The 16236-nt window shown below is 41.5% G+C and overlaps 1 protein-coding gene across 1 annotated transcript in view; it reads left to right on the top strand.

Moving 5' to 3' along the window:
* Window positions 1-9291, top strand: part of KPNB1 (karyopherin subunit beta 1) — a 102803-nt gene extending 93512 nt beyond the window's left edge. Inside the window, exons 21-22 of the mRNA XM_053697667.1 lie at window positions 7656-7817; window positions 7902-9291. Coding sequence (XP_053553642.1) covers window positions 7656-7817; window position 7902 — 163 coding nt within the window. The 3' untranslated portion in view covers window positions 7903-9291. The remainder of the gene's footprint in view (window positions 1-7655; window positions 7818-7901) is intronic.
* The last annotated feature ends 6945 nt before the right edge of the window (window positions 9292-16236 follow it).

Genomic DNA, 16236 nt, shown 5'->3' with positions numbered 1-16236 from the left:
CTGATCTAGTAGGGGGCAAACTTTCTCTCTTCGCCCAGGAGTGGGCAAGAGATGTTCAGGATCCCTAGGCGTTGGAGATCATATCTCAGGGATATCTTCTGGACTTCAAAGCTTCCCCCCACAAGGGAGATTTCACCTTTCGAGATTATCTGTAAACCAGATAAAGAAAGAGGCATTCTTATGCTGTGTGCAAGACCTCCTAATAATGGGAGTGATCCATCCAGTTCCACAGATGGAACAAGGACAGGGATTTTATTAAAATCAGTTTGTGGTTCCCAAAAAAGAGGGAACCTTCAGACCAATTTTGGATCTAAAGATCTTAAACAAATTCCATTTTTCAAAATGGAAACTATTCGGACAATCCTACCTATGATCCAGGAGGGTCAGTACATGACCACGGGATTTGAAGGATGCTTACCTTCACATACTGATTCACAAAGATCATCGGTTCCTAAGGTTTGCCTTTCTGGACAGGCATTACCAGTTTGTGGCTCTTCCCTTTGGGTTAGCTGCAGCCCCAAGAAATTTTACAAAGGTTCTGGGGTCTCTTCTGGCGGTCCTAAGACCACGGGGCATAGCAGTGGCTCCTTATCTAGACGACATCCTGATACAGGCGTCAAACTTCCAAATTGCCAAATCTCATACGGACATAGTGTTGGCATTTCTGAGGTCGCATGGGTGGAAAGTGAACAAGGGAAAGAGTTCTCTATCACCCCTCACAAGGGTTTCCTTCCTAGGAACTCTGATAGATTCTGTAGAAATGAAAATTTACCTGACTGAGTCCAGGTTATCAAAGCTTCTAAATTCCTGCCATGTTCACTACATTCCGCGCCCTTCGGTGGCTCAGTGCATGGAAGTGATCGGCTTAATGGTAGTGGCGATGGACATAGTGCCATTTGCGCGCCTACATCTCAGACCACTGCAATTATGCATGCTCAGTCAGTGGAATGGGGATTACACAGATTTGTCCCCTCTGCTAAATCTGGATCAAGAGACCAGAGATTCTCTTCTCTGGTGGCTATCTCGGGTCCATCTGTCCAAAGGTATGACCTTTCGCAGGCCAGATTGGACAATTGTAACCGATGCCAGCCTTCTAGGTTGGGGTGCAGTCTGGAATTCCCTGAAGGCTCAGGGATCGTGGACTCAGGAGGAGAAACTCCTCCCAATAAATTTTCTGGAGTTAAGAGCAATATTCAATGCTCTTCTAGCTTGGCCTCAGTTGGCAACCCTGAGGTTCATCAGATTTCAGTCGGACAACATCACGACTGTGGCTTACATCAACCATCAGGGGGGACCAGGAGCTCCCTAGCGATGTTAGAAGTCTCCAAGATAATTCACTGGGCAGAGACTCACTCTTGCCATCTATCAGCGATCCATATCCCAGGTGTAGAGAACTGGGAGGCGGATTTTCTAAGTCGTCAGACTTTTCATCCGGGGGAGTGGGAACTCCATCCGGAGGTGTTTGCTCAATTGATTCATCGTTGGGGCAAACCAGAACTGGATCTCATGGCGTCTCGCAAGAACGCCAAGCTTCCTTGTTACGGATCCAGATCCAGGGACCCAGAGGCGACGCTGATAGATGCTCTAGCAGCACCGTGGTTCTTCAACCTGGCTTATGTGTTTCCACCGTTTCCTCTGCTCCCTCGACTGATTGCCAAAATCAAACAGGAGAGAGCATCGGTGATCTTGATCGCGCCTGTGTGGCCATGCAGGACCTGGTATGCAGACCTGGTGGACATGTCATCCTTTCCACCTTGGCCTCTGCCTCTGAGACAAGACCTTCTACTACAAGGTCCTTTCAATCATCCAAATCTAATTTCTCTGAGACTGACTGCCTGGAGATTGAACGCTTGATTTTATCAAGGCGTGGCTTCTCCTAGTCAGTCATTGATACCTTAATACAGGCACGAAAGCCTGTAACCAGGAAAATCTACCATAAGATATGGCGCAAATATCTTCATTTGTGTGAATCCAAGAATTACTCATGGAGTAAGGTTAGGATTCCTAGGATATTGTCCTTTCTCCAAGAGGGTTTGGATAAAGGATTATCAGATGGTTCTTTAAAGGGACAGATTTCTGCTCTGTCTATCCTTTTGCACAAGCGTCTGGCAGAGGTTCCAGACGTCCAGGCATTTTGTCTGGCTTTGGTTAGAATTAAGCCTTTGTTTAAACCTGTTGCTCCTCCATGGAGCTTAAACTTGGTTCTTAAGGTTCTTCAAGGAGTTCCGTTTGAACCCCTTAATTCCATTGATAGCAAACGTTTATCTTGGAAAGTTCTGTTTTTGATGGCTATTTCCTCGGCTCGTAGAGTCTCTGAGCTTTACAATGTGATTCTCCTTATCTGATTTTCCATACAGATAAAGTAGTTCTGCGTACAAAACCTGGGTTTTTACCTAAGGTAGTTTCCAACAAGAATATCAATCAAGAGATTGTTGTTCCATCATTTGTGTCCTAATCCTTCTTCAAAGAAGGAACGTCTTTTACATAATTTGGACGTAGTCCGTGCTTTAAAGTTTTACTTACAAGCGACTAAAGATTTTCGTCAAACATCTTCCCTGTTTGTTTACTCTGGACAGAGGAGAGGTCAAAAGGCTTCGGCAACCCCTTTTTGGCTTCGGAGCGTAATACGCTTAGCCTATTAGACTGCTGGACAGCAGCCCCCTGAAAAGATTACAGCTCAATCTACTAGAGCTGTGGATTCCACCTGGGCCTTTAAAAATGAAGCTTCTGTTGAACAGATTTGCAAGCGGCGACTTGGTCTTCGCTTCATACCTTTTCAAAATTTTACAAATTTGATACTTTTGCTTCTTCGGAGGCTATTTTTGGGAGAGAGGTTCTACAGGCAGTGGTCCCTTCCGTTTTAAGTACCTGCCTTGTCCCTCCCTTCATCCGTGTACTTTAGCTTTGGTATTGGTATCCCACAAGTAATGGATGATCCGTGGACTGGATACACCTAACAAGAGAACATAATTTATGCTTTCCTGATAAATTTATTTCTCTTGTGGTGTATCCAGTCCACGGCCCGCCCTGTCCTTTTTTAAGGCAGGTCTAAATTTTAAACTACAGTCACCACTGCACCCTATGGTTTCTCCTTTCTCGGCTAGTTTCGGTCGAATGACTGGATATGGCAGTTAGGGGAGGAGCTATATAGCAGCTCTGCTGTGGGTGATCCTCTTGCAACTTCCTGTTGGGAAGGAGAATATCCCACAAGTAATTGATGATCCGTGTACTGGATACACCACAAGAGAAATAAATTTATCAGGTAAGCATAAATTATGTTTTTTTAGAGCCAACATTGTCTCAGATGCTGTTAAAGGGACAGTACACCAGAATTTGTATTGTTTTAAAAGATAGATAATCCCTTTATTACCCATTTCCCAGTTTTGCATAACTAAGTTATAATAATATACTTTTAACCTCCGATTATCTTGTATCTAAGCCTCTGCAAACTGCCCCTTTTTCAGTTCTTTTGACAGACTTGCAGCATAGCCAATCAGTGCCTGCTCCCAGATAACTTCTCATGCACGAGCACAGTGTTATCTATATGAAATACGTGAACTAACACCCTCTAGTGGTGAAAAACATTTAAAATGCAATCTGAAAGAGGTGGGCTTCAAGGTCTAAGAAATTAGCATATGAACCTCCTAGGTTAAGCTTTACACTAAAAATACTAAGAGAACAAAGCAAAATTGGTGATAAAAGTAAATTGGAAAATTGTTTAAAATTATATGATCTATCTGAATCGTGAGTTTATTTTGGCCTAGACTGTCCCTTTTCGAGAAAGCTGCAGAATGTATAGAACATTGTCATAATGTCCCTTATCCTTTAAAGGGACAGTCTAGGCCAAAATAAACTTTCAAGGGTAAACAACCCAAGACAGCATGAAGGGGCGGCCCCCGATCCGGGACCAGATCTAGTAGGGGGCAGACTTTCTCACTTTGTACATGCTTGGATAAGAGACGTTCAGGATACCTGGACACTAGAAATCGTGTCTCAAGAGTATCAGTTGGAGTTAAAAAAAATTCCTTCCCCAGAGGAAGGTTTCTTTCACGATTGTCTGTCGACCAGATAGAGGCGTTCTTACGTTGTGTAAGAGATCTCTCCTCCATGGGAGTAATATGCCCCGTTCCAATACAGGGGCAGGAGTTTTACTAAAATCTCTTTGTAGTTCCCAAAAAAGAGGGAACGTTCCGACCTATTTTAGACCTCAAAGGTCTAAACAAGTTTCTCAGACTTCCATCCTTCAAGATGGAAACTATTCGTACCATTTTTCCATTGATCCAGGAGGGTCAATTTATGACTACCGTGGATCTGAAGGATGCATATCTACATGTTCCTATCCACAAAGATCATCACAAGTTCCTCCGATTTGCCTTCCTGGACAAACATTTTCAGTTTGTGGCTCTTCCTTTCAGACTGGCCACAAAGGTTCTGGGGTCTCTGCTGGCGGTTCTCAGGTCGCGGGGCATTGCAGTGGCGCCTTATCTGGACGATATTCTGATCCAGGCGTCATCTTACCAGCTAACTCAGTCTCATACCGACATTGTTCTGTCCTTTCTAAGGACTCACGGGTGGAAAGTGAATCTAGAGGAAAGTTAGCTAGTCCCGCAGACAAGGGTTCCTTTCTTGGGAACTCTAATAGACTCTCTATCCATGAAGATCTTTTTGACAGAAGTCAGAAAGTTGAAGATTCTGAACACATGCCGAACCCTTCAGTCCACTCCTCGGCTGTCAGTGGCTCAGTGCATGAAGGCAATTGGATTGATGGTAGCGGCAATGGACAACATTCCGTTTGCTCGTTTTCATCTCAGACCTCTGCAACGGAGCATGTTCTGTTCATAGATCAGGAGACCAGGGACTCTCTACTATGGTGGTTGTCGCTGGATCATCTGTCCCAGGGGACATGCTTCCGCAGACCCTCATGGGTGATAGTGACAACGGATGCCAGTCTGATAGGATGGGGAGCAGTCTGGAACTCCTTGAAGGCTCAGGCCAAATTAATCAGATTCCAGTCGGACAACATCACGACTGTAGCTTACATCAATCATCAGGGAGGAACAAGGAGTTCCTTAGCGATGACAGAAGTAGCCACGATAATTCAGTGGGCGGAGACTTACTCTTATCTGTCGGCAAGCCACATCCCAGGAGTGGACAACTGGGAGGGGGATTTTCTGAGCAGACAGACGTTTCATCCGGGGGAATGGGAACTCCATCCGGAGTTATTTGCCAACCTGATTCTCAGATGGGGCAGGCCCTAGCTGGATCTTATGGCATCTCGTCAGAATGCCAAGCTCCCAAGATACGGATCCAGGTCCAGGGATCCTCAGGCCAAACTGATAGATGCCTTGGCAGTGCCTTGGTCGTTCAACCTAGCTTATGTGTTCCCTCCATTTGCTCTCCTTCCCCGGGTGATTGCTAGAGTCAAACAGGAGAGGGCTTCAGTGATCCTCATCGCTCCTGCGTGGCCTCGCAGGACTTGGTATGCGGATCTGGTGGACATGTCATCTCAGCCACCGTGGAAGCTTCCATTGAGGCAAGACCTCTTTCAGGGACCCTTCCATCAGAATCTAATTTCTCTGCAGCTAACTGCTTGGAGATTGAATGCTTGATTTTTATCTAAGCGAGGGTTATCTGATTCGGTCATTGATACCTTGATTCAGGCACGCATGCCTGTTGCTAGAAAGATTTACCATAAGATATGGCGTAAATATCATTTTTTTTTTTTTTTTTTTTTTTTTTGCGAATCCAAGGGCTACTCATGGAGTAGGGTTAGGATTCCCAGGATTTTGTCTTTTCTCCAAGAAGGATTGGAGAAAGGGTTGTCAGCAAGTTCTTTAAAGGGACAGATTTCTGCTTTGTTTGTTTTGCTACACAAGCGTCTGGCAGATGTTCCAGATATTCAATCTTTTTGTCAGGCTCTGACTAGAATCAGGCCTGTGTTTAGACCAATTGCTCCTCCTTGGAGTTTGAATTTAGTTAATGTTCTTCAAGGGGTTCCGTTTGAACTTATGCATTCCATAGATATTAAATTATCTTGGAAAGTTTTTTGTTTTTGGTTGCTATGTCTTCTGCCCGCAGAGTTTCTGAGCTTTCGGCATTACAATGTGATTCTCCTTATCTTATTTTCTGTGCGGATAAGGTAGTGTTACGTACCAAACCTCTTTTTCTTCCTAAGGTTGTTTCAAATAAAAATATTAAAAGGAGCGACTGTTACATAATTTGGACGTGGTCCGTGCCTTGAAGTTTTTTACTTACAGGCAACTAAGGAGTTTCGTCAATCTTCTTCCCTGTTTGTAGTTTTTTCTGGGAAGCGTAGGGGTCAAAGCTACAGCTACCTTTCTTTTTTGGCTGAAGAGTATCATCCGTTTTGCATATGAGACTGGACAGCAGCCTCCTGAATGAATTACGGCTCATTCCACTAGGGCTGTGGCTTCCTCATGGGTGTTTAAAAATTATGCTTCTGTGGAACAGATTTGCAAAGCTGCGACTTGGTCTTCTCTTCACACTTTTTCAAAATTTTACTTACTTATTTGATACTTTTGCCTTGTCTGAGGCTGTTTTTTGGGAGGAAAGTTCTTCAGCCAGTGGTGCCTTCCGTTTAGGTTCCCTGTCTTGTCCCTCCCGTTTCATCCGTGTACTATAGCTTTGGTATTGTATCCCACAAGTAAGGATGAAATCCGTGGACTCATCGTATCTTGTAAAAGAAAAGGAAATTTATTCTTGCCTGATAAATTTTTCTTTTACGATACAATGAGTCCACGGCCCTCCCTGTTTTTTTGTGAGACAGGTCTTTATTTTGGTTAAACTTCAGTCACCTCTGCTCCTTGGCTTTTCCTTTCTCTTCCTAACTTCGGTCGAATGACTGGGTTGGGAGGGAAGGGAGGAGCTATTTATGCAGTTCTGCTGTGGAGCTCTTTGCCTCCTCCTGCTGACCAGGAGGCGATATCCCACAAGTAAGGATGAAATCTGTGGACTCATTTTTTTTTTCGTAAAAGAAACAAATTTATCAGGTAAGAATAAATTTCCTTTCCCCCCCCCCCCCCCCACCCTTATTTCATTACTTGTGGATTCTGCTTGGGTATAAGTTCCTAGGAGTAATGGATAGTGGACTCTCACCACCTGTGTGAAAGAACCTAATTTATGCTTACCTGAATAGATTAATTTAATTTATTACATGATGTGGAGTCCACTAGACATAACTGTTTTTTTGTTTGTTGTTTTTTTTTTTTTACTCTTTTCCTACCTCTTTGGCTTGGCTATGTCAGACTGAATTGATAGTGGATTGGGGGATTATAGAGTTCCTGGGGTTTAGGACCCTCTGCTTCCACCTAGTGGTAGAGAAGAGTAAATTACAAGAGTAATGGATTGTGGACTCTCACCACCATGAAGGAAATTTAATCTATCTGGTAAGCACACTTATTTTATTTTGGAGAAGAGTCGCAGCTGACCTTTTCACCAATAATATGGGAGTTAACAGCTGGTAAAGTATACAATGTTTGCCTTTTTTTTTTTTTTTGAGACAATGAACTTGTTCTCCTATGTGCAAATATCTGAAAGAGTTCCCCTCATTTGTGTGCACTTTTTTTTTTTTTTTAAATGTTAAAGTAATTTTACTCCTTTACTGGATCTAATGACATCATATTTTAACCTCATAGGGACCTGTGTACGGCATTTGGAAAGGATGTCTTGAAACTAGTAGAGTCTCGACCAATGATCCATGAATTATTGACAGAGGGCAGGAGATCAAAGACGAATAAGACAAAAACACTTTCTACTTGGGCAACGAAGGAACTGAGGAAACTGAAGAACCAAGCCTGGTAAAAAGTGGTAGTGGAGCTTTGATACTAACCAGTTTTCAGTGGAATGGTCACTTAACTATTTTCTTTCTTTCTTGTCTTTAGACCTCACTGGCAGGGTGATGCCTGACATCCCACTGGAAATCTCCAACCTTTTCGAAAACAAAATTATATCCCGGAAGTGAGGAGTATGTGCGGATACTGAGTGTTTGGGAATGAGAGGATGAGTGTGTGAGGCTTCAAACATACCGCATGGATAATGCCACCACAGCAGTGCTGTGAGAAGAGCAGACTTCCTGGGAGAGACGGGGGGAAAGCTGTGTCATCGTCTGCACCCCCAAGAGGAGAGGAGCAAGTGCAGAGGGCCTCCACTCATTAGGCGTCTGCTTTCACTGTCTTGTGGCCAGGGCAGAGCAGGAGTAACTTTATTTTCAAATTTGTTACATCTGGCCATTTTTTGTTTTACTTTTAAACCTCCCCTGCTGAAGAACTCGACCCTCCCCATGAAATGACTTGCAACTTTTTCAGACCAGAGGGGCCGAGCGGAAGGATTCTAAGAGTGCGTGCGTGTGAGTGAGGAGGTACAACAGTGTCCACAGTCTGATCCTTTTTGTTTTTAGTTTTTTTTTTTTTTTTTTTCCGTCTCCTGTTCCCTTTATTGGAGGAGTTCAGCTAACCTGAGGCACAGTGCAAGAATTCCTGATAACAAAGTTTTTCCTCTAGGTTCTTAACATTTTTTTTTTTTATTATTTATAAATTTTTTTTTACTGATTTTCTTCCAGAGGTTCTTTCAGCATACCTAGTGGGTGCTGTTGCTGGTGCTTCTGGCAAGAAAGCAGTTAATGGAGTCACTGGCTTGAATGTTCTGTAGTAAACAAAATTTATATGGTGGTTAATTTCATTTTGTTCATCTATGAATGGGTTGGGGGGGGGGGGGAGAGTAGGAATTTGTGAAGTTTCTAACTGTGAGAAATGAAAAATGACCCTAATATCAGTTTGGAGAGCCCCCGTCCCCAGCAAAATTCAATAATCTTGTAAAACTTAATGGGCGTGACATTCATTGGAGGATACTATTACCCTCCCACTGCCCCTTTTTAGTGTTGCAAACAGAACAGCCCTACAAGACAAATGTGCCAAAGAATCAAATCATAATGATTTTTGTAAATGTGAATGTTAAATGAAATGGCCTGCAGCACATTTTCCTGCACATTGTCAAACAGTGTGCAGGTGTAGTCCTCTAAAAGGTTAAACATTAGATAAGGCAAAATAATTATGCAATTGGGGCTATATTGACTTTTATTTCACTAGCTAATGTGATATTCAATCTCCTAATGCACTTAAAGGAAAATTTGAGTATAAAAATAGTTTAAAGGACAATAAGAAATTTCTATAAGTATATTCTAGATACTGACTGGACGTATGTTGGACCATGGCACTTGTACAAGGTTCTATTTTTTCACTGCAGTTAAAGATTAATAAAATGGTGTCAAACATCCCCTGCCCTCTAGTGTAATTTGTTATCACACAAAGTAGTTTTGTTTAGCCATTTTCTAGACCTCCCCTTCGACCACTAAGCAAAGATGGTCTTTCCTCTAACTGTGCTAAGCAAAATAACTTTTTGATCAAATTTATCTGCAAATTATATGGGTCTGTTCAGGGTTAAGAGGTATGCAAATGGATAAACGTGGGATACCAGCAGTTAAAACAAATTATAGTCCCCTTAAGCATGTAATGCTTCTTAGTGGATTGCAATTGCCCATTCATATTCCGAAGCAATCTTTGGGTTATTTTAAGAGACTATTCAACTGACAACACTGCAGACTACCTGCCATTGTTTCCTGTATGACTTGCGATCCTGTGGGCTTCTGAGGCAGAGGTTTGTCAGGAACTGATCTTAATTGAAGGGGAGGTCTGCGTTAAGCATACTAGTTGACTATACCAATACATTTTTAGATGGGCAGGGTACCACTTGCATGCCCTGCCAACTGGGCTAAGCTTTTTGTGACAAGGAGAATAAACCATAACACAGTGTTGGAAACAAACTGTGTCTGTCTCTACTCCTTTTCCATGTGTACAGGTGCACAGCTACCGTTATAGTAGTGTATTTGTTCAATTATTGGTGAGTATTAGATGCATATGCTGCTTTTTTCTTTCATGTAATTAGCAAGAGTCCATGAGCTAGTGACGTATGGGATATACATTCCTACCAGGAGGGGCAAAGTTTCCCAAACCTCAAAATGCCTATAAATACACCCCTCACCACACCCACAATTCAGTTTTTACAAACTTTGCCTCCGATGGAGGTGGTGAAGTAAGTTTGTGCTAGATTCTACGTTGATATGCGCTCCGCAGCAAGTTGGAGGCCGGTTTTCCTCTCAGCGTGCAGTGAATGTCAGAGGGATGTGAGGAGAGTATTGCCTATTTGAATGCAGTGATCTCCTTCTAAGGGGTCTATTTCATAGGTTCTCTGTTATCGGTCGTAGAGATTCATCTCTTACCTCCCTTTTCAGATCGACGATATACTCTTATATATACCATTACCTCTGCTGATTCTCGTTTCAGTACTGGTTTGGCTATCTGCTATATGTAGATGAGTGTCCTGGGGTAAGTAAGTCTTATTTTCTGTGACACTCCTAGCTATGGTTGGGCACTTTGTTTATAAAGTTCTAAATATATGTATTCAAACATTTATTTGCCTTGACTCAGAATGTTCAACTTTCCTTATTTTCAGACAGTCAGTTTCATATTTGGGATAATGCATTTTAATTTAACATTTTTCTTACCTTAAAATTTGACTTTTTCCCTGTGGGCTGTTAGGCTCGCGGGGGCTGAAAATGCTTCATTTTATTGCGTCATTCTTGGCGCAGACTTTTTTGGCGCAAAAATTCTATTTCCGTTTCCGGCGTCATACGTGTCGCCGGAAGTTGCGTTATTTTTTTGACGTTATTTTGCGCCAAAAATGTCTGCGTTCCGGATGTGGCGTCATTTTTGGCGCCAAAAAGCATTTAGGCGCCAAATAATGTGGGCGTCTTATTTGGCGCGAAAAAATTTGGGCGTCACTTTTGTCTCCACATTATTTAAGTCTCATTTTTTATTGCTTCTGGTTGCTAGAAGCTTGTTCTTTGGCATTTTTTCCCATTCCTGAAACTGTCATTTAAGGAATTTGATCAATTTTGCTTTATATATGTTGTTTTTTCTCTTACATATTGCAAGATGTCTCACGTTGCATCTGAGTCAGAAGATACTACAGGAAAATCGCTGTCAAGTGCTGAATCTACCAAAGCTAAGTGTATCTGCTGTAAACTTTTGGTAGCTATTCCTCCAGCTGTTGTTTGTATTGATTGTCATGACAAACTTGTTAAAGCAGATAATATTTCCTTTAGTAAAGTACCATTGCCTGTTGCAGTTCCTTCAACATCTAAGGTGCAGAATGTTCCTGATAATATAAGAGATTTTGTTTCTGAATCCATAAAGAAGGCTATGTCTGTTATTTCTCCTTCTAGTAAACGTAAAAAATCTTTTAAAACTTCTCTCCCTACAGATGAATTTTTAAATGAACATCATCATTCTGATTCTGATGATTCCTCTGGTTCAGAGGATTCTGTCTCAGAGGTTGATGCTGATAAATCTTCATATTTATTTAAAATGGAATTTATTCGTTCTTTACTTAAAGAAGTACTAATTGCTTTAGAAATAGAGGATTCTGGTCCTCTTGATACTAATTCTAAACGTTTAGATAAGGTATTTAAAGCTCCTGTGGTTATTCCAGAAGTTTTTCCTGTTCCTAATGCTATTTCTGCAGTAATTTCCAAAGAATGGGATAATTTGGGTAATTCATTTACTCCTTCTAAACGTTTTAAGCAATTATATCCTGTGCCGTCTGACAGATTAGAATTTTGGGACAAGATCCCTAAAGTTGATGGGGCTATTTCTACCCTTGCTAAACGTACTACTATTCCTACGTCAGATGGTACTTCGTTTAAGGATCCTCTAGATAGGAAAATTGAGTCCTTTCTAAGAAAAGCTTATCTGTGTTCAGGTAATCTTCTTAGACCTGCTATATCTTTGGCTGATGTTGCTGCAGCTTCAACTTTTTGGTTGGAAACTTTAGCGCAACAAGTAACACATCGTGATTCTCATGATATTATTATTCTTCTTCAGCATGCTAATAATTTTATCTGTGATGCCATTTTTGATATTATCAGAGTTGATGTCAGGTTTATGTCTCTAGCTATTTTAGCTAGAAGAGCTTTATGGCTTAAAACTTGGAATGCTGATATGGCTTCTAAATCAACTTTACTTTCCATTTCTTTCCAGGGTAACAAATTATTTGGTTCTCAGTTGGATTCCATTATTTCAACTGTTACTGGTGGGAAAGGAACTTTTTTACCACAGGATAAAAAATCTAAAGGTAAAAACAGGGCTAATAATCGTTTTCGTTCCTTTCGTTTCAACAAAGAACAAAAGCCTGATCCTTCATCCTCAGGAGCAGTTTCAGTTTGGAGACCATCTCCAGTCTGGAATAAATCCAAGCCAGCTAGAAAGGCAAAGCCTGCTTCTAAGTCCACATGAAGGTGCGGCCCTCATTCCAGCTCAGCTGGTAGGGGGCAGGTTACGTTTTTTCAAGGAAATTTGGATCAATTCTGTTCACAATCTTTGGATTCAGAGCATTGTTTCAGAAGGGTACAGAATTGGTTTCAAGTTGAGACCTCCTGCAAAGAGATTTTTTCTTTCCCGTGTCCCAGTAAATCCAGTAAAAGCTCAAGCATTTCTGAAATGTGTTTCAGATCTAGAGTTGACTGGAGTAATTATGCCAGTTCCAGTTCCGGAACAGGGGATGGGGTTTTATTCAAATCTCTTCATTGTACCAAAGAAGGAGAATTCTTTCAGACCAGTTCTGGATCTAAAAATATTGAATCGTTATGTAAGGATACCAACGTTCAAGATGGTAACTGTAAGGACTATCTTACCTTTTGTTCAGCAAGGGAATTATATGTCCACAATAGATTTACAGGATGCATATCTGCATATTCCAATTCATCCAGATCATTATCAGTTCCTGAGATTCTCGTTTCTGGACAAGCATTACCAGTTTGTGGCTCTGCCGTTTGGCCTAGCTACAGCTCCAAGAATTTTTACAAAGGTTCTCAGTGCCCTGCTGTCTGTAATCAGAGAACAGGGTATTGTGGTATTTCCTTATTTGGACGATATCTTGGTACTTGCTCAGTCTTTACATTTAGCAGAATCTCATACGAATCGACTTGTGTTGTTTCTTCAAGATCATGGTTGGAGGATCAATTTACCCAAAAGTTCTTTGATTCCTCAGACAAGGGTAACCTTTCTGGGTTTCCAGATGGATTCAGTGTCCATGACTCTGTCTTTAACAGACAAGAGACGTCTAAAGTTGATTACAGCTTGTCGAAACCTTCAGTCACAATCATTCCCTTCGGTAGCCTTATGCATGGAAATTCTAGGTCTTATGACTGCTGCATCGGACGCGATCCCCTTTGCTCGTTTTCACATGCGACCTCTTCAGCTCTGTATGCTGAAGCAATGGTGCAAGGATTACACGAAGATATCTCAATTAATATCTTTAAAACCGATTGTTCGACACTCTCTAACATGGTGGACAGATCACCATCGTTTAATTCAGGGGGCTTCTTTTGTGCTTCCGACCTGGACTGTAATTTCAACAGATGCAAGTCTCACAGGTTGGGGAGCTGTGTGGGGATCTCTGACGGCACAAGGAGTTTGGGAATCTCAGGAGGTGAGATTACCGATCAATATTTTGGAACTCCGTGCAATTTTCAGAGCTCTTCAGTTTTGGCCTCTTCTGAAGAGAGAATCGTTCATTTGTTTTCAGACAGACAATGTCACAACTGTGGCATACATCAATCATCAAGGAGGGACTCACAGTCCTCTGGCTATGAAAGAAGTTTCTCGAATTTTGGTTTGGGCGGAATCCAGCTCCTGTCTAATCTCTGCGGTTCATATCCCAGGTGTAGACAATTGGGAAGCGGATTATCTCAGTCGCCAAACGTTGCATCCGGGCGAATGGTCTCTTCACCCAGAGGTATTTCTTCAGATTGTTCAAATGTGGGAACTTCCAGAAATAGATCTGATGGCGTCCCATCTAAACAAGAAACTTCCCAGGTATCTGTCCAGATCCCGGGATCCTCAGGCGGAGGCAGTGGATGCATTATCACTTCCTTGGAAGTATCATCCTGCCTATATCTTTCCGCCTCTAGTTCTTCTTCCAAGAGTAATCTCCAAGATTCTGACGGAATGCTCGTTTGTTCTGCTGGTAGCTCCGGCATGGCCTCACAGGTTTTGGTATGCGGATCTTGTCCGGATGGCCTCTTGCCAACCGTGGACTCTTCCGTTAAGACCAGACCTTCTGTCACAAGGTCCTTTTTTCCATCAGGATCTGAAATCCTTAAATTTAAAGGTATGGAGATTGAACGCTTGATTCTTGGTCAAAGAGGTTTCTGACTCTGTGATTAATACTATGTTACAGGCTCGTAAATCTGTATCTCGAGAGATATATTATAGAGTCTGGAAGACTTATATTTCTTGGTGTCTTTCTCATCATTTTTCCTGGCATTCTTTTAGAATACCGAGAATTTTACAGTTCCTTCAGGATGGTTTAGATAAGGGTTTGTCCGCAAGTTCTTTGAAAGGACAAATCTCTGCTCTTTCTGTTCTTTTTCACAGAAAGATTGCTATTCTTCCTGATATTCATTGTTTTGTACAAGCTTTGGTTCGTATAAAACCTGTCATTAAGTCAATTTCTCCTCCTTGGAGTTTGAATTTGGTTCTGGGAGCTCTTCAAGCTCCTCCGTTTGAACCTATGCATTCATTGGACATTAAATTACTTTCTTGGAAAGTTTTGTTCCTTTTGGCCATCTCTTCTGCCAGAAGAGTTTCTGAATTATCTGCTCTTTCTTGTGAGTCTCCTTTTCTGATTTTTCATCAGGATAAGGCGGTGTTGTGAACTTCTTTTGAATTTTTACCTAAAGTTGTGAATTCCAACAACATTAGTAGAGAAATTGTGGTTCCTTCATTATGTCCTAATCCTAAGAATTCTAAGGAGAAATCGTTGCATTCTTTGGATGTTGTTAGAGCTTTGAAATATTATGTTGAAGCTACGAAATCTTTTCGTAAGACTTCTAGTCTATTTGTTATCTTTTCCGGTTCTAGAAAAGGCCAGAAAGCTTCTGCCATTTCTTTGGCATCTTGGTTGAAATCTTTAATTCATCTTGCCTATGTTGAGTCGGGTAAAACTCCGCCTCAGAGAATTACAGCTCATTCTACTAGGTCAGTTTCTACTTCCTGGGCGTTTAGGAATGAAGCTTCGGTTGACCAGATCTGCAAAGCAGCAACTTGGTCTTCTTTGCATACTTTTACTAAATTCTACCATTTTGATGTATTTTCTTCTTCTGAAGCAGTTTTTGGTAGAAAAGTACTTCAGGCAGCGGTTTCAGTTTGAATCTTCTGCTTATGTTTTTCGTTAAACTTTATTTTGGGTGTGGATTATTTTCAGCAGGAATTGGCTGTCTTTATTTTATCCCTCCCTCTCTAGTGACTCTTGTGTGGAAAGATCCACATCTTGGGTAGTCATTATCCCATACGTCACTAGCTCATGGACTCTTGCTAATTACATGAAAGAAAACATAATTTATGTAAGAACTTACCTGATAAATTCATTTCTTTCATATTAGCAAGAGTCCATGAGGCCCGCCCTTTTTTTGTGGTGGTTATGATTTTGTATAAAGCACAATTATTCCAATTCCTTATTTTATATGCTTTCGCACTTTTTTATCACCCCACTTCTTGGCTATTCGTTAAACTGAATTGTGGGTGTGGTGAGGGGTGTATTTATAGGCATTTTGAGGTTTGGGAAACTTTGCCCCTCCTGGTAGGAATGTATATCCCATACGTCACTAGCTCATGGACTCTTGCTAATATGAAAGAAATGAATTTATCAGGTAAGTTCTTTCATAAATTATGTTTTTTATTTTGTTTTCTCCACATTAAGACAAAGCATGACTTGGAACTTCGTGAGGAAGAAATAAAAATCGATGGCAAAAGGCAGAAACTTAACAGTTACATTTAGACCCAGTACTCTTGCCCAGTATACAGTTTCCAGATATTTCTCCAACATAGGTGTGTCCGGTCCACGGCGTCATCCTTACTTGTGGGATATTCTCTTCCCCAACAGGAAATGGCAAAGAGCCCAGCAAAGCTGGTCACATGATCCCTCCTAGGCTCCGCCTACCCCAGTCATTCTCTTTGCCGTTGTACAGGCAACATCTCCACGGAGATGGCTTAGAGTTTTTTAGTGTTTAACTGTAGTTTTTATTATTCAATCAAGAGTTTGTTATTTTGAAATAGTGCTGGTATGTACTATTTACTCAGAAACAGAAAAGAGATGAAGATT

This window comes from Bombina bombina, chromosome 1, assembly GCF_027579735.1.
Source record: "Bombina bombina isolate aBomBom1 chromosome 1, aBomBom1.pri, whole genome shotgun sequence".
NCBI classification, from domain to species: Eukaryota; Metazoa; Chordata; class Amphibia; order Anura; family Bombinatoridae; genus Bombina; species Bombina bombina.
This window is presented reverse-complemented; position numbering and strand designations above follow the sequence as displayed.